This window comes from Setaria viridis, chromosome 8 (genome assembly GCF_005286985.2).
Source record: "Setaria viridis chromosome 8, Setaria_viridis_v4.0, whole genome shotgun sequence".
In the NCBI taxonomy this organism is placed as follows: Eukaryota; Viridiplantae; Streptophyta; class Magnoliopsida; order Poales; family Poaceae; genus Setaria; species Setaria viridis.
In genome coordinates this window covers 23,341,803-23,367,150 of record NC_048270.2, presented here as the reverse complement: position 1 = coordinate 23,367,150, position 25,348 = coordinate 23,341,803, and the positions used below count along the sequence as shown (strand labels likewise).

The window sequence follows — 25,348 nt, the reverse complement described above, 5'->3', positions numbered from 1 at the left end:
TCAACATCACAATTTTCTACACAGAATGCACCAAGAATATATTTATTCTATACTGTATAATGGACTTGAATGGTATCAGGTTTATGTGCAGTAATGGGTACATGGTTCTGGTAGAACCATCATGTCTTTTGATCTAGCAATTGTACCGTATCACCAGGATGGAGATTCTTCACGTGTCAAGATATTTGAAGTCCCCTGATTTTAGAGTCTGGTTATGTTTCTGTAGATCTCAAACTTCTTTTTCCTGAATCGGGATTTTGTGACCTCCTCCTACTGTCCAGAAGATTGAAGCTTGAACGAAGTTACCAAGATGCTACAGTCACAAGTTATATATTTCCCGTTCATGACTTGCCCTTCGCACTTAGCTAAGTACCTTCATTGAATACCATAGAGCTTGCATGAGAAACAACAAGTAGCATTTCAGTTAAGTGCTGTCCCCAGATCCATCTTCGCCCTTCAAATCACTTTGCATGGGTTTGAAAGCTGCCAAAAGAACTGCAACCTTGTTTGCCAGGAACCCTGCAGTGCCGACAAAGAGCTCGGTTGGTGTCAGCTCGAAGCTGTCACCACCAGCACCATACTTCAATGCGACAGCTCCCGCAACCATTACCAGCGACAATATTAACCATGGCCTTCTTACACCACTGAAACCACTAACAGATGGCTGTGTGCTGCTAGCTTCTGAGGGCAAACTAATCACAGGCAACCCATCGACGGACCTTTGGAGCAGCAGCAGATAGAAGAATCCTCCAATGCCACCGACCAGGAAAGAGTAGGCAGCATTGTCGTTGGAAGCCAAGGTGAAGACAGAGAAACCTGTTATCACTATAGCTGCATCGTAGAGCAGCAAAGATTGCTTGAGATCAGCATATTGTCTCAAACCATCCTCTTTCAATTCCTTAACAATTGAAGCAGTGCTCTCTGAGGATAACTGTCCTTCTTGAAGATCAGATAAGCTAACTCCTGATAGGTCCATGACAGCCACAGGCCTGGCTTCAGCTACTGATGCTCCGTCCTCTCCAAGAGGCACATTGATTTTCTCGAAGGTGTACTGCAAACCATTAAACTTGAGTTCAGGTGTTCCATTGACATCTTTAGATCGACCAACCGGTCCATGTATTACTTTCAAGCTCAAACCATCTAATCTCCATGAACCTGACCTTCAAGGGTAAAAAATTAAAAATTAATAAACAAAGGAGGGAAAACACTCATCAGGTGATCATATTACCATTATATTGCGACAACTAGTATATTTGCAAAGAACATGAAAATGAGTGTATAGCGTACCAGATTCCAGCCCGATCCAGACTTCTTTGATCCTTTGCAATTTAGACCCCTTGAAAGTGACAACATCAACTGAACCACTTTGGAAGGGCATCGATTGCTCTGCCTTCATTCCTGGTGTTGGTTGACCTAAATAAATTGCCGGTACTCTTTGTAACAAGGAGTCACCATCAACATCTATTAAGCAGATTAAGATTGCAGAATTTTTATCCAGCAAAGAGGAACTAAACTCTCTACTTGTGCTAAGCTCTAGCACATAGAATGCATCAGAGTCATCTAATCTGATTGTGCTAAATATCTCCTCAGGAACAGTATTGGGATATGTCTTTAGTTCCTCTGTAGGAAGAAGACGTGAAGGCTTTAGAGAGGGCATGGAATCTGCAGAGTTTAAGGAACAATGGTCACTGCATGGTTTCCAGTGAATGATATTTCCATAAAAAAAGAAGCAGAGCTTAATCTCGTTGATAATTATGATAATAAATCATCCACTAGCAGGGTCCTGCATAATACGATAACAGGAGAAAATAAACTACGCTTACATTGCAGAAATACTAGCTGAAGATTCTTCAGTAGAGGTCAAACTAGTACAATAGATTGTGCAAGCAGAACAGATACATAAGAGAATTCCATGCCTAGCAAAGAGAATCAATACAAAGTATGAATCGTATCCTACCTTGTAAGAAAGACCCTTTGGAGAAACAAGTCACCCACTGATGTCTGTTTCTCCTTTTGAGCCTCATTCGATCCCGAAAGGCATGGCAATACATTCTCGGGCTGCTATTCAGCAGTAGCCATCCGGGCAGAAAATTTGAATGAACTGATGGAGCAGAACAGAGGATTGCCATTTTCTGTAGTAACAACAGCAAACAGAACCTATTATATGTGCTACCTGCAAGACATATGGTTAACCATTAGAGACAAAGAAAACAGAGGGAGCATAAACCTGATCTAGTCCTTGCCATCATAACAAAAAAAAGAAAAAGAAAAAAAACAATGCTATGTAAGATTTAAAGCTGATTCACGATTCACGGCCAAATTTACAGGAACTTAAGTACGGAACTATGCATTGAAAAGAAAATAAAGGCATTATTTCTTCCATGTACAACAAAACTGTCAGGCCAGCTGAGACAGGGTACCCAACTGATGAACTGAAACTAGCAAACTGGCCACTTCATACACTAGTATTCGATTATGGGATATTGGGATAGCAAGCAATTGAAGTGAACCATGCCTGAGGTCCAACTGACAAACAGATGAATGATACTAACATAACTGAACTGAGATAAATGCTCACTCCATCGCAGGCTAATAGTACAGGTCAAATAAAAGCAACTACTACCAGCTACCATATACAAAGGATAAATTTTAAAATCCAGCACCATGAGCCTAGCCCTCACACAAAAAGATAAATTAAAGAGGAGAGACGGATCTGTCCAGTAGCCCCCATCAACGAACTGGGCGGACTGGAGCCAAAGCTGTGGCTTCCGGGCCTTACCAGAGGAAGGAGGAATCAATCGGTCGAGGCGCGGACGAGGGATCTCTGCCCCGGTGGCGCACCAGTCTACGAGAGGGGGGAGGAGGACGAGTGGGGCACGAAACGGATTCCGTGGAGGCGGTGGCGTGCGCTCCGCTTCTTCTTCGGTGGGAAGCAGGAGGCGTGCCGCGTCCGCGTTCGGCCGGCGGCGGAGAGGGACGGGCGGGCCAGCGAGGGTGTTTTGGGGATTTCCAGGCCTGATATTTTGTGATTGCGGCTCGGCCCAGCGGCTGGGGAGTATTGGGCCAGAAGAGGAAGGGGTGGGGAGCGGGGCCGGGTGGCCTGCGGTGCTCGCTCCACCACGCACACGTCGGAGGCTCCCACTAGGCAGGCTGACAAAATCCGGGGGCCTGTACCACTTGGAAAAAGGTACTGCGCGCTCGCTCGGTCGCGCTGCCGCGTGAGGGCGTGACATACTGACATCTCCGCGGTAGACCTAGCGTGGTAATGGAATCCCCACGTTATCTATTTTTAGTTCAAAATCATATAATATTATAGATTGATTTTTATTGAACCGATCATTAAATTTGCTAGACTAAATTAACGGTCTTTTACCATCCCTAGGTAGACTCCTTTGGTAGAGCTTCTCAAACGGTTTTTTTACCGATTTTTGGTGAAGCCTACCAAAAGAGCAACTTCAAAACGGCTACACCATCAAAATCGGGAAGAAACGGCTTACCCTAAGGACGTGTTTGGGACTGCTCCACTTTAGGTTTTGTAGCTCCACTCCAAAGTCCTATTGCCAAACACCTCCAGCTCCAACAATACCAACTCCAGAAAAAGGTGGATTTAGGGGCCAACTCCAAGGTGTTTCTGAAACTCCTCAAATGGTGCTCCGAAAATATTGGATTCATACATTCTCTTGAAGTTGGGTGAAAATCATTCACCAATTAATACCACTGGTTACACGTACCAATTTGAGAAAAAAAGAATGACACCTCCCATCCCTCCCGTGACTCCTCTGTTCCGCCGCCAACCCCTCCCCTCCCTCTCGGGACTCCTCTACGTTCCGCTGCTGCCTTCTCCCCTACCTCCAGCGCCAAAAAAATCAACAAGATGGATGCCGAGGATTATCCTCAACTCCCAAGCATAGCAAATCATTGAGTAATCCTCCAGCCGAATTGATTTTGATCCAAGCCTACGCCCCCCAAAAAATTATCGCCGTCAACGCCGACCCGTGCTGGTACCTCCGCCGGCCGGAGTCCATTCCACCCGTCGGCTCCCACGGGCAAGCGCGGCCTGGCACCGGGCGGGCGCGCCCTTGGCAGGGGTTGACCCAGGCAGGCCCTGGCCGGCGGAAGCACTTTAAAGTGCTAGACTAGAATAAAAAATAAAATGAGTTTTGTGTAAAACATTTTGAGCAAACATGCTGGTTGATGTAAATTCCTCCCAAAATTATATGTTCGGTGATAAAGTAAGAGGAACCTATTATTACCCTCACTAAAACAAACTTAACCTCTAATTAAATATGCTGCTAAACCAAGCAGACCATAGTCCTAATTCCTTGGGCAAGCAGCAAATGCGTCTCCTCACAACAACATAAGGTGAGTAACTCTAGTAGGTTGGTTCTGTTATGAATTCTAAACTCCCTCCTACGGAAAAGGTTGGAACAATAATTATATCTATGCTCTCCAATACGTCAAAAAATTATGTGGAGCACCGTAGCAAATTTGTTAACGTAGAAATGGGGTACTGTACCAATCGATCACTGTAGCACTCGGGTACTTTAGCAGTCGTGAAAAAATCCATCCTCAACCCAAGTGCAATAGAGATTATTTCCACTAATTCGTACAATTTCTAGACCTGGAGTTTACATCATTTGCCAAATAGGTTCATAGCTCTATATATATTTTCCTGAAGTTGGTGGGGTGGAGCTAAAAAAAAGTTAGAACTTGTCAAGTAGAGCTGTTTTTTTTGAAGCGGAGACCAAACACGCCCTAAAGAGGAGGAGCCAAAAAAATGGCTTCAACGGCTTCTACTCCCTTTCCAAGTATTAATTGATCATAAAATTACCTATATTGCCATTGAGAAGCCGTTTTAGCAAATATTTTCCTAAACTGCTTCAGCTCCACTAGAGAAGGCACTACACTAGAGGAGTCGGAGCTGGAGCCGTTTTAGCATAAGCTGGAGCTCTATCAAACGGGACCTTAATTACGCCTATTTGCTACGCATTTACATGCTCATGCGCAAGCTTGCAATCCCTCGCTAGCCCGCATCTATTTAATTAGGCCTGCACACGTGGGCTACATGGATGGACGTAAAACGGGTCATGCATGTAGGGACGTTGCATATGATGTTTTGGGCAAAAGAATTTTCTAGAGCTCACATTGAAAATGGACGTTACGCATGCTGGAACTTCGATGTGTGTTTTTTTCTCTCTTGTGTGAGTATTTTGGCTTGTATTTCAATTTTTTTCGAGTTGTATTCTTCACCTCTCTACGTTCCAAGCAGTGCAGATGGAACATAAAGGTCCTTTACACCAGTTTGATGGGGACATAAAGCTCCTTTTATATCCTGTACAGATAGACATAAAAGAGTTATTGGTTCCCATGAAAGTTGTACCCTGCATGCTGGCACGTTCATTTCTGACTTTCCTGTACTCCTCTCCCACTATCACATGGGATGCTGTAGCTTTTGGAACTCCCAACCAATTGTTTAACATAATTTTATACTCACCGGTACAGGCATTCAATCTAATACATCGATGTACTGCTTCTATATAATACACAGGTGTACCATATGCGGCCCCTCTCTTGCAGTTCTATTGTACATTCAATGTAGCAACAATGTACATCGTTGCTCCATATGTTTCCTCCTGCCATCCGTGTAATGCTTTCCTTATTGTACCGAGATATTGTGCTCTTTATATTTTCATAGTATATAATTCAAAAGGGTAATCTTACTCTGTACATCACTTGTTTTCATTAGACATGGCAGTACCACGAATGATGAACAAATAATAAATATACAAAATTGAATCCAGAACCCACGTACTTTTACTCACCTATGTACCAGAGATGTTCATCGCTGAAATTTGCACATAAATCATTTGAATCTCATCATTGTTTCCACATATATATATGTACAAGTCAGTACAACCCACCAAATTATGCGCAAAATTAACCCCAATACATAAGCTCACAAGATGCAATATGGTGGAGCATGAAACGACGAAATTGACCAGTACATCATACCTCCAGAGAACAAAACGCAGATCATTTTCTTGATGGTTCAAACAAAAATTAAAAGATCAAGAAGCAAGAAAGGGGAAGATGAAGAATAGGAAGGGACTGCCGCTGTTTGGAAAAAAAATCAAGAAATAAAGTCAGAGCACGGAAACAAAAAGAAGCCAAAGATGAAGAGAACAAAATCACTACTCAAGCAAGCAGAGTAGTACGCACCAGGTTCTTGCATCTTCCCGTAGAACAAAATCACAAAATCACTAATCAAGCAAGCTGGCACGGCTGCCGCAGAAGGTGGCCTTGGCGGAGCCGAAGCTGAGCGTGTGCAGCTACAGCTTGTCATGCCGGCTCACGCTGCTGCTCCGAGCGCACGAAGCGGCATTGCTCGGCTTGGACACGTAGAACATGAGTGGCGGTGGAGGGGATAAAGGGGCACTCCTTGTAGTATGATGAGGCGGAGCAGCTCCGCTGTAATGAGAGATTGCGAAGTCGAGGTCACAGCGTGCGGGGGCGATGCAGTACAAGGTGTCCTCGGACTCGCGAGCACCTCGGGCTGATGCTCGCGGCTGAGCACCTCTGCCCTGCATGGAGCCGCCCGAGGTCACGACTGAGCTCGGCAGCGGAGCCTCGTCCATGGAGCCACTCCTCTTGTGCCCCGCAGCACCTCCTCCCTCTCCTCATCCTCTAGCAGCGAGAGGCCATAGAAGAATTGGCCTTTGTGGGACCTGCAGCGGATGAGGTGCGGGGGCTCCAATGGTCGGGGCCATTATTGCCGCCGCTGCTGCCATCCCCAATAAGCGGCGGTCCCCCGAAACCGACGGTTGTGGCTTGGACGTCGTTGCCACAGTTGCGTGTCACCGTTCAGGTTTTCCTCGGGAGCCGCTGAGGGCCTGTTGATGGCAGTTAGCACGCCAATTGGTGAATTGCAAGTGCACGGATCAGTTGTAGCTTTTCGTTTAGAGTATTCCCCTAAGGTTTATCAATTCGTGGAACAAGTAGGATCCTGGTTCTCACTTTATACTAATCTTACTAATGAAATAAGGCAATATGAGTTGTGTAGAGAGACAAACTAATCCAAACTAAACAAGGAGCAAGAAGCAAAGGTTGATACAAGATAGATATGCGTTCCCTCCCTAGGATTTACGTTCACATGAATATGCATCAACTACACAAAGGAGTGCTGCCTTCACTAGCTATCATAGAGATCATGTGCCCGCTCGGCTCTTTCCCTCCTGCATACTGTCACTCCACTCACACATCTATATCAAAGCATCCACAGAGTTAAGCTAATCATCACGATTACCACAAACTCTACTAAGGACATATGAAGTGCTCACATATGCAAATAAAAGCATTGCAATGACATAGACCATGAAGCATTGATAGGCACAATGTACATGTAGCAGTTACATATCAAGGATCCAAACAATCCTAGGGATGAACAGAGGTTTTACCCCCATCTTACGGAGATTGATGCACAAAGGGATGTTGGAGACTCCGGAGAATGTCGTCACCGAAGATGGCGACAAGAGCGAGTAGGAACAAATCGGCCTAGGACTCCTCAGGCCAATCGGCCTGAGGGATTCTTCGTACCTCCTAACTTGCACCAGTGTTGGTCGTCGCGGTGATCTGATCTAATCCCTATTTCTCATCTTGTGGCGGTGGTGGCTAGGTCTAACTCGTCGGGATTGCTCTCCTTGTTGAACGTCCTTGGTATTTATAGTTGTCGGCGTCAGTTGGGGTACCTTTAGGGCCAAGTATCTGAAAAATAACCCTAGGATCGTCGAAGGCTTCCTCCTGGTGAAAGGGGAGATCGATCGAGGCCAAAAATGGGCCAGACTGATCGGCCTGGACCCCTATACACCAATCAGCTTCCCTTGTTTGGTCTTCAATGCCCAAACGTTTCATACGAAAGTTGTAGATCTCGTTGAGCCATATAATTTTCCTTGTAATTTCACCCCAATCGAAGTTCGGATGAGAAAGATATGGCCTGTGCAAGTTTCTACTCCTCCTACGGGCATGCAGTTCAATGTTCGTGTTTTGGCCTTCCAATATCCAATGTCTGGGCCCAAGCCCAACTTCTAGAAAAACCCTTCATTTATGTCGTATTTCCTATGATTTTACAATATGGTCCAAAACACAACAAATATGTGAATATGGGGTTACTTCAGTTGCCAAGTGGTAGGTTAGTATAATAATATGCATGAAAATACTATTCAAATGGCACTAAAAGTGTGTCAATAATGAGCGTCAACAAGTTCACTCCCCCGGCTAAGCGCCGACGCCGTGCTGCCCCGTGCCCATGCACTGTCGGTCCCACGGGGGCGTGGACACGGGTGGGGAGAGGGGTTGCACATCGCTAGATGCGGAAGGCAAAGCTATATCACGTGACAAGCACGCGGCCGCCGTTACGCTGTGGGGCCGCCATTTGCACTTTGCTGAGTGCCCGTTAGCGGCACTCGGCGAACCATTGCTTTGCCGAGTGTCGGTCCCAACGGCACTTGGCGAACCGTTTCTTTGCCGAGTGTCGGCCCGTCGACACTCGGCGAACCGTAGCTTTGCCGGGTGTTTTTTGTAGACACTCGGCGAAATAGTAATTTTTTTTCCTCCCCTCCCCTCCAAACTTTTTCCACTCTCCATACAGAACATGTGATACTACATGTTCAAATTTCATATATTTTTGGATCAGTTTGCTATATTTAATAAATTTATAGCACATATAGGATTTTTTCGGTTACGGGCAAATTTGAACGGCAAATGTTTTAAATAATGGAATAAGTTCATTGGAAAAATCCGATTCATGTTAGTGAGTCCACTCTGGGGCCTTACCCAGAAAATGAAAAGGAATTTCGAACATCTTGATCACAAAATACGACCACAAAGGTGTGGTCCAATGATTTATAAATTCTAGAAAAAACAAACGAACTCTGAAAATCACGAGATTTCTCAAGATCTCGTGATGTCATCCATGGAGACTTTGGAAAAAAATTGAGAAGGTTTCGCACCTTCTGTCACGTACGATGCTAACAAATTGGAGCATCTCGAGAGAATAGTCTAGAAGTTCATAATGAACTGTTAAGATTTGGAGTCAAAGTGACGGTCGAATTAGAGTTGGACTTCAAAACTTTTTGTATAGGCAATGGACAATATAGATTGGTTCCTTTCAAATTTTGAGAATTTTTCGTATCCGTTTGATAATTTTAATGTATTAACTCCAATTATAGATTTTAAATTGAGAAAAATTAAATTTGAGCTATAACTGCCTAAAATAATGGAACAATATTCATAGAAAAATCAAATATGTATAGTTAAGTGAATTTGACCATGTTTTTTGAAGTACATCGAACAAATTTAGTAAAGCACGTTAGATGTGGTATATATACATGAAATATAAAAGGACTTTGCCGAGTGTATCAGTTGTTGCCGAGTGTTTCCCAAAATACACTCGGCAAACACGGAGTACGGGCCCACAAACAGCGCATATACGGTTCCCCAGGTGTGTAAAAAAATAAAAAAAAAGTTTGCCGAGTGCTCTGGATCTGGGCACTCGGCAAACCCAAGTTTGCCGAGTGTTATGGATCTGGGCACTCGGCAAACTCAGTGAGGGGGCGGACTGTATAGCACCGGCGGCACAGTACGCACGCGCAAACTCAGTGAGCCATTTTCCAAAACTCGACGCCGCCGCCTGCCCCGTACGCGCCACCGCCGCACCCGCCGCCGCCGCCCAGTCCGCCCTGGCCACCCCTCCACCCCGGCCGCCCCCGGCCGGCTCCCTTCCCAGCCCGGCCGCCCCTCCCCTGCTCGCGGCCCTCCCCCGGCGGCTCTCCACCGGCCGGCCGCCCCTCCACCGGCCGGCGGCCCTTCACCGGCCGATCGCCCCTCGACCGGTCGGTGCCCCTCCCCTGGTCGGCCAGCCCTCCCCCGGCGGCCCTCCCCCGGCCGGCCAGCTCTCCTCCGGCCGGCTCTCCCGGTAATTCATTATTTTGAAATTAGAAATTATTAGAAATTATTAGAAATTATTAGAAATTAAGAATTAGGAATTAGAAATTCTATTTTGAAATTAGGAATTAGGAATTAGGAATTAGGTATTAGAAATTAGAAAATGACTTTACTTTTAGAGATGAATTAGAAAATGACTTTCTTTTAGAAAAGATAGAGAGGTGGTATTGTAAGGACTTTGCTTTTAGAGATGAATTAGAAAATGACTTTGTTTTAGAGAAGATAGAGAGGTGGTATTGTAAGGAGTTTAATTTTAGAGATGAATTAGAAAAGGACTTTGTAAGTTAAAATCCATGTCGATATAATGCTATTGTACCAAACACTTGCATTAAATGTGGTTGTCGGCCATCGTGCCGTCACTTTGGTGAGAATGTGGTTGTCGGCCATCGTGCCATTTTTTTTGTTGCAGGTTTTGGTAAAAAACCTCCCCATGCAGGGGAGGTGCTGCCGAAATTTCGACTTAACAGTACAATGTTCTTTTCTTGCAGGAGAGGCTCACAAGGACCGTCCTCGACTCATCACTTTGCAGGATAGCAAGGTGAGGCATCTTACACTTCTCTTTCCGTTTGATGTTCGTATATCACGTAACCTAGTTAAACGTCTCCCGTTCGAAAGAGATATTGTTGCAAATATGCAAATATTTGCATATCTATAACCGTATCTGTTTCGAATTGTCCACGTTTTTTGGACAGCTTGAGGATGTGTCGGTGCGGTTAGTTTCCATGCTCTACTTCGATCCGTGACAGAGTTTTGGCAACACCTTCCTGTTGTTCTCCGGATACACAATCTCCGATCCTGGACGTGTATTTGGAGAACAGCGGGGAGGTGCTGCCGAAATTCTATCACGGATCGGAGTAGGGCATGGAAACTAACTGCACCGACACATCCTCGGGTGGGATTAGGACCTATCTTCACCTATTAGACAGTGTAGGAATACGTAGGACCTATCTTCACCTATTACTCGCTGTTATGTTAGAGGATGGATGACCGTGAGTGGATGTACACGGGCCGCTCTAGTCAGGATTCATTGACCGATGAATGGATTGAAAAGACCGATGCATTCTTGGATCGGGCATTTTCCAGGGTCAAAGGGGCTAGTGTCACTTGGTGTCCGTGCAGTAGATGTGCAAACATGCGTCGAAGAACCAAGCTAGAAATGGGCAAACATCTTGTGAAGAACGGATTTACGTCAGACTACACTAGGTGGATCTACCATGGTGAAGCCGATCGTGGGAGAGATGAAGTGTTGAGACAACGCATCGAGGAATATGATGATGATGCCGGGGTGGGAGACATGTTAAATGACTATCATGAAGCACAGTTCGATGAGACACGTAGGGAGGAGGAGCCAGAGACTACTGCAAGGGCGTATTACAACATGTTGCCTACGGCACAGCAACCCTTGCATCGTCATACCAAGGTTTCTCAACTTGATGCCATTGCACGCCTAATGGCCGTGAAGTCCCAGTTTAGCTTGAGTCGAGACACCTTCGACGTTATGCTGACTATTTTTGGCAGCCTACTCCCGGATGATCACATCTTGCCAAAGAGCATGTATGAGGCACAAAAACTCCTTCGTGCGCTTAAAATGCCATACGAGCAGATACATGCTTGTCCGAAGGGATGCATCTTATTTCGTAAAGAGTATGTGGAGGCTAAGTACTGTGTGAAGTGCGAGTCGTCTAGGTTTCTGGAGGTAGACTCTGGTGATGGTAAGAAGAGCCAGCTCGCAATCCCCGTGAAGATCCTACGGTACCTTCCTTTCATACCGAGGATCCAACAGCTTTACATGACAGAGGAATCCGCGAAACAGATGACATGGCAGAAAAACGGACGTCGATACAATCCTGAGAGGCTAGTACACCCATCCGATGGTGAAGCCTGGACAACATTTGATGTTATTTATCGTGAGAAATCTCTAGATGCTCGTAATGTACGTGTTGCGCTAGCAACAGATGGGTTCAATCCATATGGAATGGCGGCTGCCCCGTATACCTGTTGGCCCATATTCGTTATCCCCCTGAATCTCCCCCCTGGCGTCCTTTTTCAACGACAGAATATATTTTTATCGTTGATAATTCCAGAGCACCCGGGGAATAATATGAGTGTGTACATGGAGCCTCTGATTGATGATTTGGTCTGTGCTTGGGAGGAAGGGGTATGGACTTACGACCGAGCTACAAAGATGAACTTTAAGATGCATGTTTGGTACCATTACTCGCTGCATGACTTGCCGGCATATGGGATTTTTTGCGGATGGTGTGTTCACGGGAGGTTCCCATGCCTAGTTTGCAAGGCTTCTCTAAAGTTCATTTGGTTGACGAAGGGTGGCAAATATTCTTCGTTCGACAAACATCGACAATTCCTCCCTCCTGACCATCCTTTCAGATAAGACATTAAAAACTTTACGAGAGGTGTCGTAGTTGAAGACCTCGCACCGGAGATGATGACAGGAGCCGCGATTCGTGCTCAGTTAGACGCTCTCGAGCTTAATAACAATGAAGGTGGTTTTGTGGGATATGGCGAGCAACATGCTTGGACTCAAAAGTCGTGCTTGTGGAATCTCCCCTATTTTCATGACCTTCTTCTTCCGCATAACATAGATGTAATGCACACTGAAAAGAATATCGCCGAGGCAATTTTTGGGACAATTATGGACATTCCTGACAAGACAAAGGATAATGTTAAGGCTAGAGTAGATCAAGCGAGGATATGCAACAGACCAAAGTTAGACATGGCGCCTCCCAGATCCGGCAAGTCGTGGAGGAAGCCTAAGGCCGATTTCATCCTGACGAGAGCCCAGAGGAGGGAGGTACTAGAATGGTTCCAAACGTTAATGTTCCCTGATGGGTATGCAGCGAATTTGAAGAGGGGAGTGAACTTAACTACTATGCGAATCAACGGCCTAAAGTGTCATGATTACCACATATGGCTTGAGCACCTACTTCCAGTGATGGTCCGAGGATATGTACCTGAGCATGTCTGGCAGGTGCTAGCGGAGTTGAGCAATTTCTTCCGCCAGCTTTGTGCCAAAGAGTTATCTCGTACCGTGATTGCAGAAATGGAAAGAATGGCGCCTGTATTGCTCTGTAAGTTGGAGAAAATCTTTCCACCCGGATTTTTCAATCCGATGCAGCATATGATTCTTCACCTCCCATATGAAGCAAGAATGGGGGGGCCTGTGCAGGGTCGTTGGTGTTATTCAATTGAGAGATGTCAAAAGGTTCTGCGAACTAAATGTAAAAATAAATGCAAAATTGAAGCATCCATTGCAGAGGCATATATTTTGGAGGAGGTCTCAAACTTCACAACAAAATATTATGCTAACAACCTTCCTAGCGTGCACAATCCACCCGAGCGTTACAATGCTGGCGAAAATGAATCGAGCCTTAGCATTTTCCGAGGGCAACTCGGAAGTGCAAGTGGTGCGACCCCGAAGACCTTGAAACATGAAGAGTGGCGCATTATCATATTGTACGTGTTGAGCAATCTATCAGAAGTGGAGCCGTATATGCTGTAAGTTCTCAACAAGATTATTCTCAAGTACTCACTACTCTGGGTGCAACTGTTCATGATTTTCTCGATGGTTTAGGGAATTTCATCGTCAATTTTGGCGTAAATCAAGGCAACCTACCCCGCAAGAAACTGATATCCTTCTCAAGGAGGGTGCAGGAAATGGAAGACCCAATTTTATTTCGTGGTTCAAACAGAAGGTACAATCCATTTTAGCTCGTACTTAGTATGATATTACAATTTTCTCGTACACACGAATAATATAACGAATGACCCTACTTGAACTTGCAGGGCCAAATTGATGCGTCTATGAGTGTCGAGTTGAGACAGGTTGCTGATGGTTGTGACTATAGGGTCAGGTCATTTACCGGTTATGACGTGAATGGATATCGCTTTCACACAATAAGACACGAGCAGAGTCGGCCCAATCGGAGAACCACAAATACTGGAGTTTTCACGCCGGGCTTGGATGGTGTTGAGTACTACGGAGTAATTGAAGAAATATACGAACTCAACTTTCATGGTTGCAAACCTCTTAAGCCAGTCATATTCAAATGTCATTGGTTCGATCCATCGGTTGTGCGACAGACCCCTAATCTTGGGCTTGTCGAAATCCGACAATCATCCGTCTTACCCGGAGACGATGTGTATATTGTGGCTCAACAGGCCACGCAAGTTTATTACCCGTCATACCCGTGTCAAACTGATAACCGTCTAAAGGGTTGGGATGTTGTGTATGTTGGGATACGAGGTAGGCTACGCTAGCGCAAATCAAAATTTTCTACCGCGTATAACCAGGAAGAACTGCCGTATAAGGATCACGGGATTACCACTCGACGCACTACTGGTGCGGAAGATGTAGATATGCGTCGGTGCAGTGAAGACGATCACGTAGTCGTACCTAGTCGAACAACGTAGTCGTACGTAGTCGATCACGTCCAGCAGCTCCTCAGCAGCTCGTCCACGTGCACAGCAAGATCGCCTCCGGTACCACGGCTCGTCGTCGGTTCATCGTGGCTCGTCGACGGCTCGTCCAAGTGCTGCAGGCACAACACCTCCAAGGTATCCACACGTGCAGGGAGGAAGCGTCGCAAGCCGGATTGCTAGATCCGCGAGTTGCAACAGGCGAGGGCGTGGGAGGTGCGGCAGAAGTGTTTCGCCAAAAAGGTGTGAACCCTAGGGCGCCCCCACCCCTCTATTTATAGAGGTTCCTGATGGGCCTCTGGATCCGAGGCCCATTAGTACTCCTAAACCTAATCCAACTCGGATCAGATCCGAATTGGGCTTCAAGCCCCTTAAGTGTGTGACCCTATGGGTTCGGATACGTATAGACATGGCCCGAGTACTCCTACTCGGCCCAATAGTCGGTAGCGGCCTCTAGCAAGACGTGCCAACTCCTATACGCATACGAAGATCATATCAGACGAACCATCACAACATAATATACATGCTATTCCCTTTGCCTCACGATATTTGGTCTAGCTTCAAGCCGACCGCTCTTTCTCAATCCTGTGATTCGGAATCCCTTTGTAGGTTAACTCTTAACCGTACGTAGCATGGCCATGCATTTTCGGATCCGATCACTCGAGGGGCCCAGAGATATCACTCTCAATCAAAGAGGGGCAAATCCCATCTTGATTGACCATGTCTCATAGCATGCTTCTTGACAAACCCGAAAGCTACCTTTATAACTACCCTGTTACGGCGTAGCGTTTGATAGCCCCTAAGTAGGTCAATCCACATCTAGAATACATGCGACAATCTCAGGTCTAAGGACAAAGCGTATATGTTGTTTAAAGAGAGAACTACTTCTCATGTTGGGTCAGTCCTAACACATGTCTCCACATGTGTCCACACTATTAGTTCAACATCTCCATGTCCATGACTTGTGAAACATAGTCATCAACTAATACATGTGCTAGTCTAATATTCATGTGTGTCCTCACATGAACTCCGACTAGGGACAACTTTAGAATAACCATACAAGTAAAGAGTTTCACATACAATTCACATAATTGCAAATCAATTCAAGTAGCCTTTAATGGATATTCAATGAACACAATATACAAATCATGGATACAAATGGAATATCATCATCTCTATGATTGCCTCTAGGGCATACCTCCAACAGTGTACAAGGTATCGCCACATGGTAAATTACCTGTACCAAATAATGAAGATTACAACATAGACCTCAACACATATGACGGAGAGTTCTTCCAAGAAGATGGCCTCGAAGGGAGTTTTGTGATAGAGTTAACCGAAGGGATTGGAATGGAAGTAGACAATGAAAGGGGCCCTGATGAGGATGCTGGAGACGAGGTGTCGAATGCAAAGGACTTAGATTTGCTTCAGCGATTACAGTTAGGCTATGATAGTGATGACGACTCTCAAACTTCGGAGCACGAGCATGATTACATCGAAACACGTGATAGTGATGATGAGACTTATGATCCAGTTAATCCTGATCATGATGATTACTCCTAATACATGTACGATTTTTTATTTGTCATACCATGTTATTATTTCAAGAATGTTTAGTTTATTTTGCATATGTTTTTAAATATGTTTTGTTTATATTATACTAATTGATTTACTCCTTTTAATTGCAGGCGATTGAGCAATGGTGGGCGGTATGAGGAAGGTCGCAGCTTTGTATCAAAAAGTTGCAGGTAAAGCTTTAGGGTCCTCTTCAGGGTTTTCTTCAGGTAGAGGTCGAGGGAAGGGTGGACGTAGGGGTCGAGGCAGGGGTGGGGATGGGGTCAAGGAAGAGGTCCAGACTCGAGGCAGGGGTCGAGGAAAGGGTAAAGGGCCGAGGCACCCGTCGCCTGAAATAGAGTCAGCGTCTGAGGAGGAGATACCTTCCGCGCACGACTCTGGTGATGAGGAGGAGGCAGAGCAGGAGCAGGAGCAGGAGGAGGAGCAGGAGCAGGAGGAGGAGCAGGAGTAGGAGCAGGAGCAGGAGCAGGATGAGCAGGAGCAGGAGGGGGAGGAGGAGGAGGCAGGGGGTTCGCAGACCCAGATCTGGTTGCGAGGTCGGTCGTCCCTCCCGGCTCGACCGATACCTTTCCACAGATGCCCGCTGATTCAACCTAGTGGGAAGCGGTATGTGACTTTAGATGTTCTCAATAATTTTTCGTTTTATGTGTTGAAAATTACAATGGAAACTAATAATTCATCACTTGTGCAGGAGTTGGATTAAGCTTAGTGGGGGTGATCACAACCGCAAGGTCAACGGCATCCTTGGCCTGTTGTGCAGGATACACTTCCCTAGCTTGGTCGAGCGCGGTGGACGGGTGGAGCCGGCCTACACTTGGGACCACTACGTCGCTGCCGATGACTTTGCTGACCGTGAAGGACGGTCATTCCAAAACAAGGCGTCGCGGGTGAAGGGCGAGCTGTGGGTAAGTATTGCTCAATACATCACCTGTACTGTACAATCTTGAAATAACAACTATATATACCTCTATATATATGCAGGACTTCTACAAATGCCAGGAGGGTTTCGAGGCCCAGGCGAACGCTGTCTGTGATGAGGTCGCCAAGAAGCTGATGAAGGATATGCACTACGAGTTGCGCATCCAGGCCATCATCAAATTCTACGCTCAACATAGAAATATGAAGGTCAAAAAAGAGGAGGCCAGGACAATGAACCTCACGAAGGACCAATTCATGGCGGTAAATAAAGAACGCTGATACTTACTTTATCTGATAATAATCACACTTAATTTCTTTTTTCATATGTCACACTTGATGATGTAGGTGCCTGCGTGGTGGTGCCGGGCGCACATGCAGTGCTGGGAAAGGATAGTCGACGTGTGGGTCGAGCCCGGGTGGTTGAAGAACCACCTTAGTTGCCGTCAGCGGCATTTGATGATGCGAGGTGCATCACACCATCAGGGCAGCTTGAGCCTTGATGAGTATAGGGAAAAATGGGTACGTGAATTTATTTTTTTTGTCTAACGCTCAATTCAGCTAAATTTGTAATAATTTTGTATTTTTGCTGCAGTCGTCCTCACATGATGGCCAGCCTTGCTCCCAGTTCAAGGGATGGATTCTATCCAAAAAGGGTAAGGCAACGGCCAACATCGACGTGAACCTGGACGACCCGCCCGAGGCGTACTCCGATCCTAGCATCCACAGCCGCATCACCTCCTACACGGCGATGGCAAGGGAGATTCACGGGCCAGATTACGATCCGAGCACCCAGGATCTAGATGGAGAAGTGGTGATGAGGGTGGGAGGAGGGAAGAAGCATGGTCGCTATTGGACTGGCGATAGCGTAATCGACACAGCCTCTACTCCCACTCTCTCCCAGATCCGAGCAAGGAGCACGGATTCGAGCCCAGCGATACGCCCACGGCCGACCTCTACACAGTTTCAGATGGAGGCTCTTCAGGTTCTTTCTATTTCATTCATCGTTCGTTGGTTGTTACGTACTTTACCTTTGCATTGTAATATTGTGATGAAAAATTGTAGGCCCAAGTGGAGAGGCAACAACGGGATATGGAGGCGAGGGTTGAGCGGATGGTTCGGCAGATGATGGAGGTCGAGCGGCAGAGGATGGAGGCGGAGCGGCAGAGGATGGATGAAGAACATCGGTTGAGGATGGAACAAATGCTTCAATACATGCAAAATTTTACTACTGCTACGAGTATGGGTACACCACTGCCACAGCCACCGGTGATATTCCCTCCACCTCAGCCACCCGCACATACTCCTGTGAGTCACTTGAACTTTAGTTTCAATACTTGACTTAGTTAGCTTAAACTTGACTTAGTTACCTCACAGATGACTTATTTAGCTCAAATGATATCAATCTTGTTCTCACACGTCTTCTTTTATGTGCAGAATCAATCGGTGGCTTCGAATTCCCAAGCTCAAGACCCAGATTTGATGCGGCCGTTTGCAGGGACGCCACCTCACTGACTTCTGCATTGTTTGTGAACTTCTCGTTTAATCTCCAACATATACTTGTGGAATTGTGGTTTGTTGAAACTAGAACATGTACTCGGTGATTTGTGTGCATGTGACCTAAAATATATGCCTGTGATGCTTATTATATGCCTGTGATGTAATATACATGCCTGTGATTTTTGTTTGAGAGGGGTCATTTATACGTAAGAAATAAATAAAACAGGGTCGGTTTTGCCACTTTGCCGAGTGTTGCACTCGGCAAAGGCCCGCTTTGCTGAGTGTTTTGGCTTTAACACTCGGCAAAATGGCAACAAAATCTGGCCTGGACGCGCCAGTTTGCCGAGTGCCTCGCCCCTGGCACTCGGCAAATACGTGTACTTTGCCGAGTGCCTCTCCCCTGGCACTCGGCAAAGCAGAGGCACTCGGCAAAGCGGCCTTTCTACCTGACCTGGACGCGCCGGTTTGCCGAGTGCCTATCGCGTGGCACTCGGCAAACACCTGGACTTTGCCGAGTGCCTCTCCACTGGCACTCGGCAAACAACTCGACTTTGCCGAGTGCCTTTCTGTGAAGCACTCGGCAAACCTCCCGTTACCGTGCCGCGCCGTTCCTCCGTCTTCGCCGAAGGTGTTTTTTTGCCGAGTGTTTACACACGCTCGGCAAATATCTTTGCCGAGTGCCCGACATTTGGCACTCGGCAAAGTTCTGTTCGCCGTCAAATTTTTTGCCGAGTGCCTGATGCTGAGTGTTACACTCGACAAAGCCTTTGCCGAGTGTTTTTAGGCCTTCGCCGAGTGCCCCTGGCACTCGGCATCTCCCCTGTTTCCCGTAGTGTAGATTAATGCTCCAGTTGAAACTGCGATGACATGTGCATGGCTTCTTAACATAGTTGTAATTACCCTATTGTCCAAGTTGCAACTGCTTAAATTGTAACTAGATTATTGTTCGAGTTACAATTATGATGATGTGTCCTAATGTTAACCGGTGTAACTCGGTTATTATCCTAGTTGCAACTGGAGGAAGTCGACCAGTTGCAATTGCGACTGTGTGCGTGGTTTTTTTTATTTTGTAACTATGTTATTGTTCTAGTTGTAACTAGAGGACACGATAAGGTGCGACTGCTTCAGTTGTAACTAGATTATTGTCCTAGTTGCAATTATGGTGGTGTCTCCTAGTTGCAACAGATTTCTACTGTAGTTGTAACTGGGTTATTCTCCTAGTTGCAACTAGAGGAAGTGACCCGTTGCAATTGTGATGGCGTGTGCATGGGCTTTTTAGTATATTTTGTAACTACCTTATTTTCCTAGTTGCAACTGAAGGACCCGACAACGTGCAACTCCTCCAGTTTGTCCCAGTTGCAATTTATCTCTAGCGTGCGCATGGCATTTCTACTATAGTTGCAACCTGCTCCAGTTGTAACAAATTAGTTCCCCAGTTGCAATTGTGGTGGCACGTGCATAACTTTCTAGTATACTTGTAACTGAACTATTAGAGCCTGTTTGGATGGACTAAAACTAAAGTTTAGCCTTGTCTTGTTTGGACCCAGAGCTAATTTTTAGCCAATTTATCAGTAAAAGTCCATTCTATCCTGAGGGGGTATAGGAGAAAAATGGGAAAATTTTAATTTAGGGTATTTTTGGTCTTTTACCATTCATGTGTAAAATTAGTCCCTATTAACTGGGTTTAGAGGGATAATGAGCTAAAGTTTAGTTGGGGATTGGCTAATTTTTAGCCCACCTTTATCCCTACTGTTTGGATCATCAGGGGCTAATTTTTAGCCAACTAAACGTTAGGAGTTGTTGTCATAACTACAAATTGTCTTTTATAACTTATTTTGTTCAGCACATATTTTTTCAACAATAATCTCGAAGGGGTTTGGATATTAGACATATGATCCAAGAGATATCATACGCAGCTCTCCTATATATTTTTGAAAAATATATTGAGATGTCAAAGATTAATTACGGAGTCGCATTATTGCCACATTGCTAGAGGCCAGAGTTAACCATAGCCTATTGGTAAAGAAATGACTGCGGGTGTCCATGAACTGTACAAAAAGAATTAGAAATTGACAAAAGGGGTCACAAGTATTGATTTCATAAGAATTTGGTTGTGTGTGGTCCGAAGATGCCGGAGCTATTTCTAATTTCTAAAAGAATATTGATTCCATCCATCACAAATGGAAAATAGCTAATTTTGAGTGAAAGCATTTATTAGGGTATATAGGGAGACATAAAGAATTGATTATAAGTCACTACTAGAAAACTTGGTATTAGTACCGGTTCGTAGGGTGCATATCTCCCGAAAATGCATCCGGGATTAATCCATCGAGATAAAAGGGATGTCTTTTATCACGGGTCCCAAAATCGGGATATAAGATCCCTTTTTAGTCTCGGTTGGTAATACCAACCGGGACTAAATAGTTTTGCAAAAAAAATTGCAAAAATAAAAAATATCGGGGGTCCCTGAGAGGCCCCCTACACGCGCACGCTGCAAGTCACAAGTCATGCGATTTTTCACACGAAATATGCGTGTGCGCGGTTCATGGGATTCAAACCCATGACCTCAAGCCTCGCGTGTAGCTTCCTTGCCATCTCACCTACAGACCACATCTGTCTATATAGGGATGCTATCCTTTTGTATTAACTCATGGAGGATCCTTTAATCTGGGTTGGTAACACCAACCAGGATTAAAGATCTCATTTAATCCCGGTTGGTAATACCAACCGGGATAAAAAGGTTCGAGGGATTTAGTTCTTTCCCAGCCACACATGGAGAACCCTTTTTATCCCGGTTGGAAACACCAAGGGATAAAAAAGGTCCGAGGGCTTTATCCTCTTTTCAGCCACCCGTGGGGGACCCTTTTATCCCGGTTGGAGTTTCCAACCGGGACTAAAGGACCCCCCTTTTATCCCGGTTGCTTTAGTCCCAGGTGGTAATACCAACCGGGACTAAAGGGTGACCTTTTAGTCCCGGTTGATCTTACCAACCCGGACTAAAAGGTCCCTCACGTGTGCTTGAATTTTTCAACCGGGACTAAAGGATCCCCACATGTGGCTGATTTTTGAACCGGGACTAAAAGGTTCCCTTTTTCTCCTGGGTCGAAATTAAACTGAGACTAAAGGGGGTGGTATCTAAAGTCAGTTCTCTAGTGAGTTCTCCTGAGTAATTCTGATTATAACAGTATAACTTTAATAATTTTTTGGACTAACAATTTGAAAATCTTTTTTCCAGCAGTATTTTGCTGGATGTGCCTCATTAGTCATTACCGGCCCTGTTTAGTGAGACAGAACCAACACTTTTTAATTAATGCTGGTTGTGTTTCCCTGAAAGTGAATTCGCAAGGACGACAACTGCGATATTAAGAGAGCATAGCGCTCATATTCTCATGCAAGTGCATATGATATGAAAGGGCAAGAAGCACACTTAAGGTGTCCCAAAAAGAGGATAATCTGTTTCTAATTGTAATCTTTTAAATTTCTGAGGATGTATGAGTCTCTACCACTGGCCTATAATTGCAAACAAAAGAAGAAAAAAAAGAAGAAGAAAAGAACATTGCGCGAGTAATACCTGCACCTAGCTACCAAATCACGCTTATTTCTCTCTTAAACCTCTAAGACTTATTAATGTACAAATTAATAAAATCTATTGCTTGTTCATGCTTAGTTTTGAATGGTGCATGACGACGGAAGCTTGAAGTAATTTAGGATAATTCAGTGAAACATGTTGTGGTTACTGCTGAAATTTGATCCCATGCCGGAGTATATCTGCATCTGAGTGAGAATGTGCTCGAAGTTGTCGTTAGACTTCTCGATGGGGTGCGTGTGGGTGCCCTCATATGTGGTCACCACCACGCCCTCGTCCCTTGACAGCCGCTGCACCTGCTTCTTCACGTTGCACCCTTGGTGAGTGCACCTGTAGTAGCTTCTGCATTCATCCATGCATATGAAAAGAATAAGAATTAGGTCTTTGCTAATGAATAAATAGAATAATGGAATGGCAAAATGATAAAATGAAGTGAAAAATTGTGCTGGAAAGATATTTATGCTTTTATATCTATTTATGCCCATTAGCCCATGTGGGTGTGCACAAGTAGACCATGTTTGGCATGTGTACAGTATTGTTACTTGGTTAAGTATAACCATCTGTATGTACGGTGGAAGCATACACTCATTTCCCAGTGAGAAGAATTTGTAAATTATTTGCAAATCGTACTTCTGGTGATGTCTAGTTCCCTTCGTTTAGAAGAGAGCTGAATTGTTTCATTTCTGCTCCTTAATTTCTCCATTTTTGATTGTATTGTCATATTTAGAAATAAGATTGAGGAATATATTGTTCTCATTTTGTAATTCTGTGAATGTAACAAAAAGGGACTCACTTTGTTCTTAAAGTGCAGATTAATAATGATTCATGAGATATTCTCACTCTAATTCTATTTCTAGGAGATTGAGTTAAGATTAGATGGACTTAGGTAACAGAGTAGTGTAGATAAATCGTAGTCCTAGTAAAGCAGCACTCATTTTTAGAAAATTATATACATTGACAGTTCTTATTGTTGTTTGGATTTAAATTATAGAAGCCAAATTTAGTTAGGGGTCATATATTGAAATATATGTTCTTTCTTTCTGCAGTGTATATATCCTTTTTACCCCAGGAAGTTCATAACAAATATCATTGTTACGTTGACACGGTATAGGTTTTTGTTTTACATGTACAAACTGTTAAGTATTTACATAAAAAATGGATGGTTTTCATCTTAATATTTTTGGGAAAAAAAACTCCAATCTAGACTATAGAAGTGAATTACAACCTAGAAATGTAATATATATACAAGCATCAAGTTTTAATTTGATCATGAGGTAAGTGCATTGCTCTCGCTTAGTGTTTCGCGATCTGACAAATAGTTTGCTGCCACACTAAACATGAACAATAGGTATGTATTATTACAGCCTCCCTGGGTTCCATATAATGTATAGGCATGTGCAATACATGCTAAATCGTGCTAGGTAGAGTATATATGGCTCTAAGACTGACAAAAGAAGTGTGTTGTAGAAAAAAGAATCTGAGCAGAGATGGAAAGGAAATGGTAGAAGTGTGTCGATCGAACCTTCCTTTTAGAAGAAAGGGAAGGCCTCAAGTGCTTTTTGAGTGACAAAAGTTCTTTTAACACTCTAGTCTTATATATCTCTATTTTTCCATTTCTTTTCTTTCACGTAGTTATATATTTCTCTATATTTGCTTTACTTTGTTCTGTAATAATTCGAGTCTTTGGAGTGTTCACGTATCTCCAGCAAAAGTTGATGCTTAATCTGTGAACTTTACAGCCTTCAAATGGAAGGAAATTAAAAGGTGATGCCCTATCCTCTGGGTGCCCAAAGAAACCTCGTTTTGTTCTCTGAGGCATCTAGAGCAAGACAGTGACAGGAGAATTGGCTCAATCAGCTAACGAAGGCGCACGGATCGGTCGATAAATACAACACCCAAACTGAATATATTCTGCGGTTAAACCGGTGGGTGGATGAAATTATTCCTGGTCAAATCCGATCGCCATCAGCTCCTGTTTTTTGAATGATCCATGCATGGCTACCACCATAAAAAACATGTGAAACTAGCTGGTCGTTTTCATCTAGATGATGAGGATGAGATGTGTCCTTATCCTATGTAAGCAACCACGCACTAGCTGAGCTTGGAAGATTCATTGGGACTCCATCTCACCTACTTCCTGCAGCCGAACCCTACTTGACAGAATAACATGGGATTTCTTTAAAAAGACAAAATTACATGGGATCGCACGCTAGACCAGCGGAAGAAAAGGGAAAAAAAACTAAAGATCCAAATTGAAGAAGAGCCGATCGAAATCCCCAAGCAATAGCACTAGAAATCGCATATACACCGCGATGGATCCCAATGGATCAGCAAAAGTTGAGGGTCATTCGGTTTTGCGCAAGTAGAGAATAAGGTAATTGATTGGTTGTATCCACGAGTGAATTGTGTGCACGATCGAACCTTGGGAACTTGTTGTTCTTGACGGCCTTCTGGCCGTACTTCCTCCACCGGTAGCCGTCGTCGAGGATGTCCACCTGGCTTCGCGTCTGGAACGCGTACCGCGGCCGCCGCTCCTTCTTCTCCCCCTTCCTCTTCCCGGACGGCCTGTCCACCTCACCACCGGCGGCAGCAGGCCCCGCCGACGACTCCCCGCGGCCGCCTGCCGCCGCCGGCGGGCTCGCGCCGCCATCCTTGGAGCTGTTAGAGAGCTCCGCCAAGAACGAGTGTCCTGGCTGTCCCCGATCATGGTCGCGCATCAGGCTGCTCGTGCCGCCGCCGGCAGTGGCCAGGAAGTTGTAGGAGTTGGAGGTGGAGGACGAGGGCTGCGCTGCCGTCGGCGTCGTCCCGAACAGCATGTGATAATTCTCCATGGCCAGCTTATTAGCGAGCTATAGCTGAGTGCTCCAGCTGTTAGAGAAGGGATCAGATTTGGAGAGAGAGGGGAGAGAGGCTGAGAAAGAGTTTTACAAGTTACAACCAGGGTTATATAGACTATAGAGGGGTTAGCGCTAACCATAGCCTCTACTTTTTCTGGCTCACCTTCACTTTGACCGGCCCGTGGACTAGTAAAGGCGGCTTCCTGGATCAGTTCCTGTGCGCTACATTCCACACAAATCAGACGCGCATGCGTCATCAGTGAGAGAGAGAGAGAGAGAGAGAGAGAGAGAGAGAGAGAGAGAGAGAGAGAGAGAGAGAGAGAGACGCTGCCGGTTCGGTTCCCGCGTGCTTGGTTGACGTGAACGGCACGGAGTCTGCTAGGTAAGCAGCTACGGGTAACTAAAGGTTGCGGGCTAGATTTGGTGTTGTTTGTATGGTATGAGGAGGAGGAGTTGGACGAGGAACAGTGTGGTAGGAGACGCGCGGTGCCTGCAGCCG

The 25,348-nt window shown here is 45.2% G+C and overlaps 3 protein-coding genes, 1 long non-coding RNA gene and 1 pseudogene across 4 annotated transcripts; 2 read left to right on the top strand and 3 right to left on the bottom strand.

Moving 5' to 3' along the window:
* Window positions 1-26: 26 nt before the first annotated feature.
* Window positions 27-3,248, bottom strand: LOC117833414 (uncharacterized). The gene is made up of 4 exons (XM_034712886.2): window positions 2,780-3,248; window positions 1,958-2,173; window positions 1,288-1,662; window positions 27-1,155 (listed from the first exon to the last, which is right to left on the bottom strand). The coding sequence occupies exons 1-4, from the start codon at window positions 3,231-3,233 to the stop codon at window positions 425-427; spliced, it is 1,776 nt and encodes a 591-aa protein (XP_034568777.2). The 5' UTR covers window positions 3,234-3,248; the 3' UTR covers window positions 27-424.
* A 2,590-nt stretch (window positions 3,249-5,838) lies between these two features.
* On the bottom strand, window positions 5,839-6,777 carry LOC117866763 (uncharacterized). Its single transcript, XR_004642992.2, has 2 exons — window positions 6,220-6,777; window positions 5,839-6,114 (listed from the first exon to the last, which is right to left on the bottom strand). It is a non-coding gene; the product is annotated as an uncharacterized lncRNA (long non-coding RNA).
* Window positions 6,778-10,832: 4,055 nt separating this feature from the next.
* LOC140223660 (uncharacterized) lies at window positions 10,833-18,227 on the top strand. The gene is made up of 2 exons (XM_072295727.1): window positions 10,833-11,578; window positions 17,831-18,227. Exons 1-2 carry the CDS (start codon window positions 10,979-10,981, stop codon window positions 18,053-18,055), a joined length of 825 nt encoding a protein of 274 aa, XP_072151828.1. The 5' UTR covers window positions 10,833-10,978; the 3' UTR covers window positions 18,056-18,227.
* On the top strand, window positions 11,813-13,161 carry LOC140223595 (uncharacterized; annotated as a pseudogene).
* Window positions 18,228-21,859: 3,632 nt separating the features above from the next.
* Window positions 21,860-24,958, bottom strand: LOC117866608 (uncharacterized). Its single transcript, XM_034750861.2, has 2 exons — window positions 24,434-24,958; window positions 21,860-22,354 (listed from the first exon to the last, which is right to left on the bottom strand). The coding sequence occupies exons 1-2, from the start codon at window positions 24,841-24,843 to the stop codon at window positions 22,141-22,143; spliced, it is 624 nt and encodes a 207-aa protein (XP_034606752.1). The 5' UTR covers window positions 24,844-24,958; the 3' UTR covers window positions 21,860-22,140.
* Window positions 24,959-25,348: the final 390 nt, after the last annotated feature.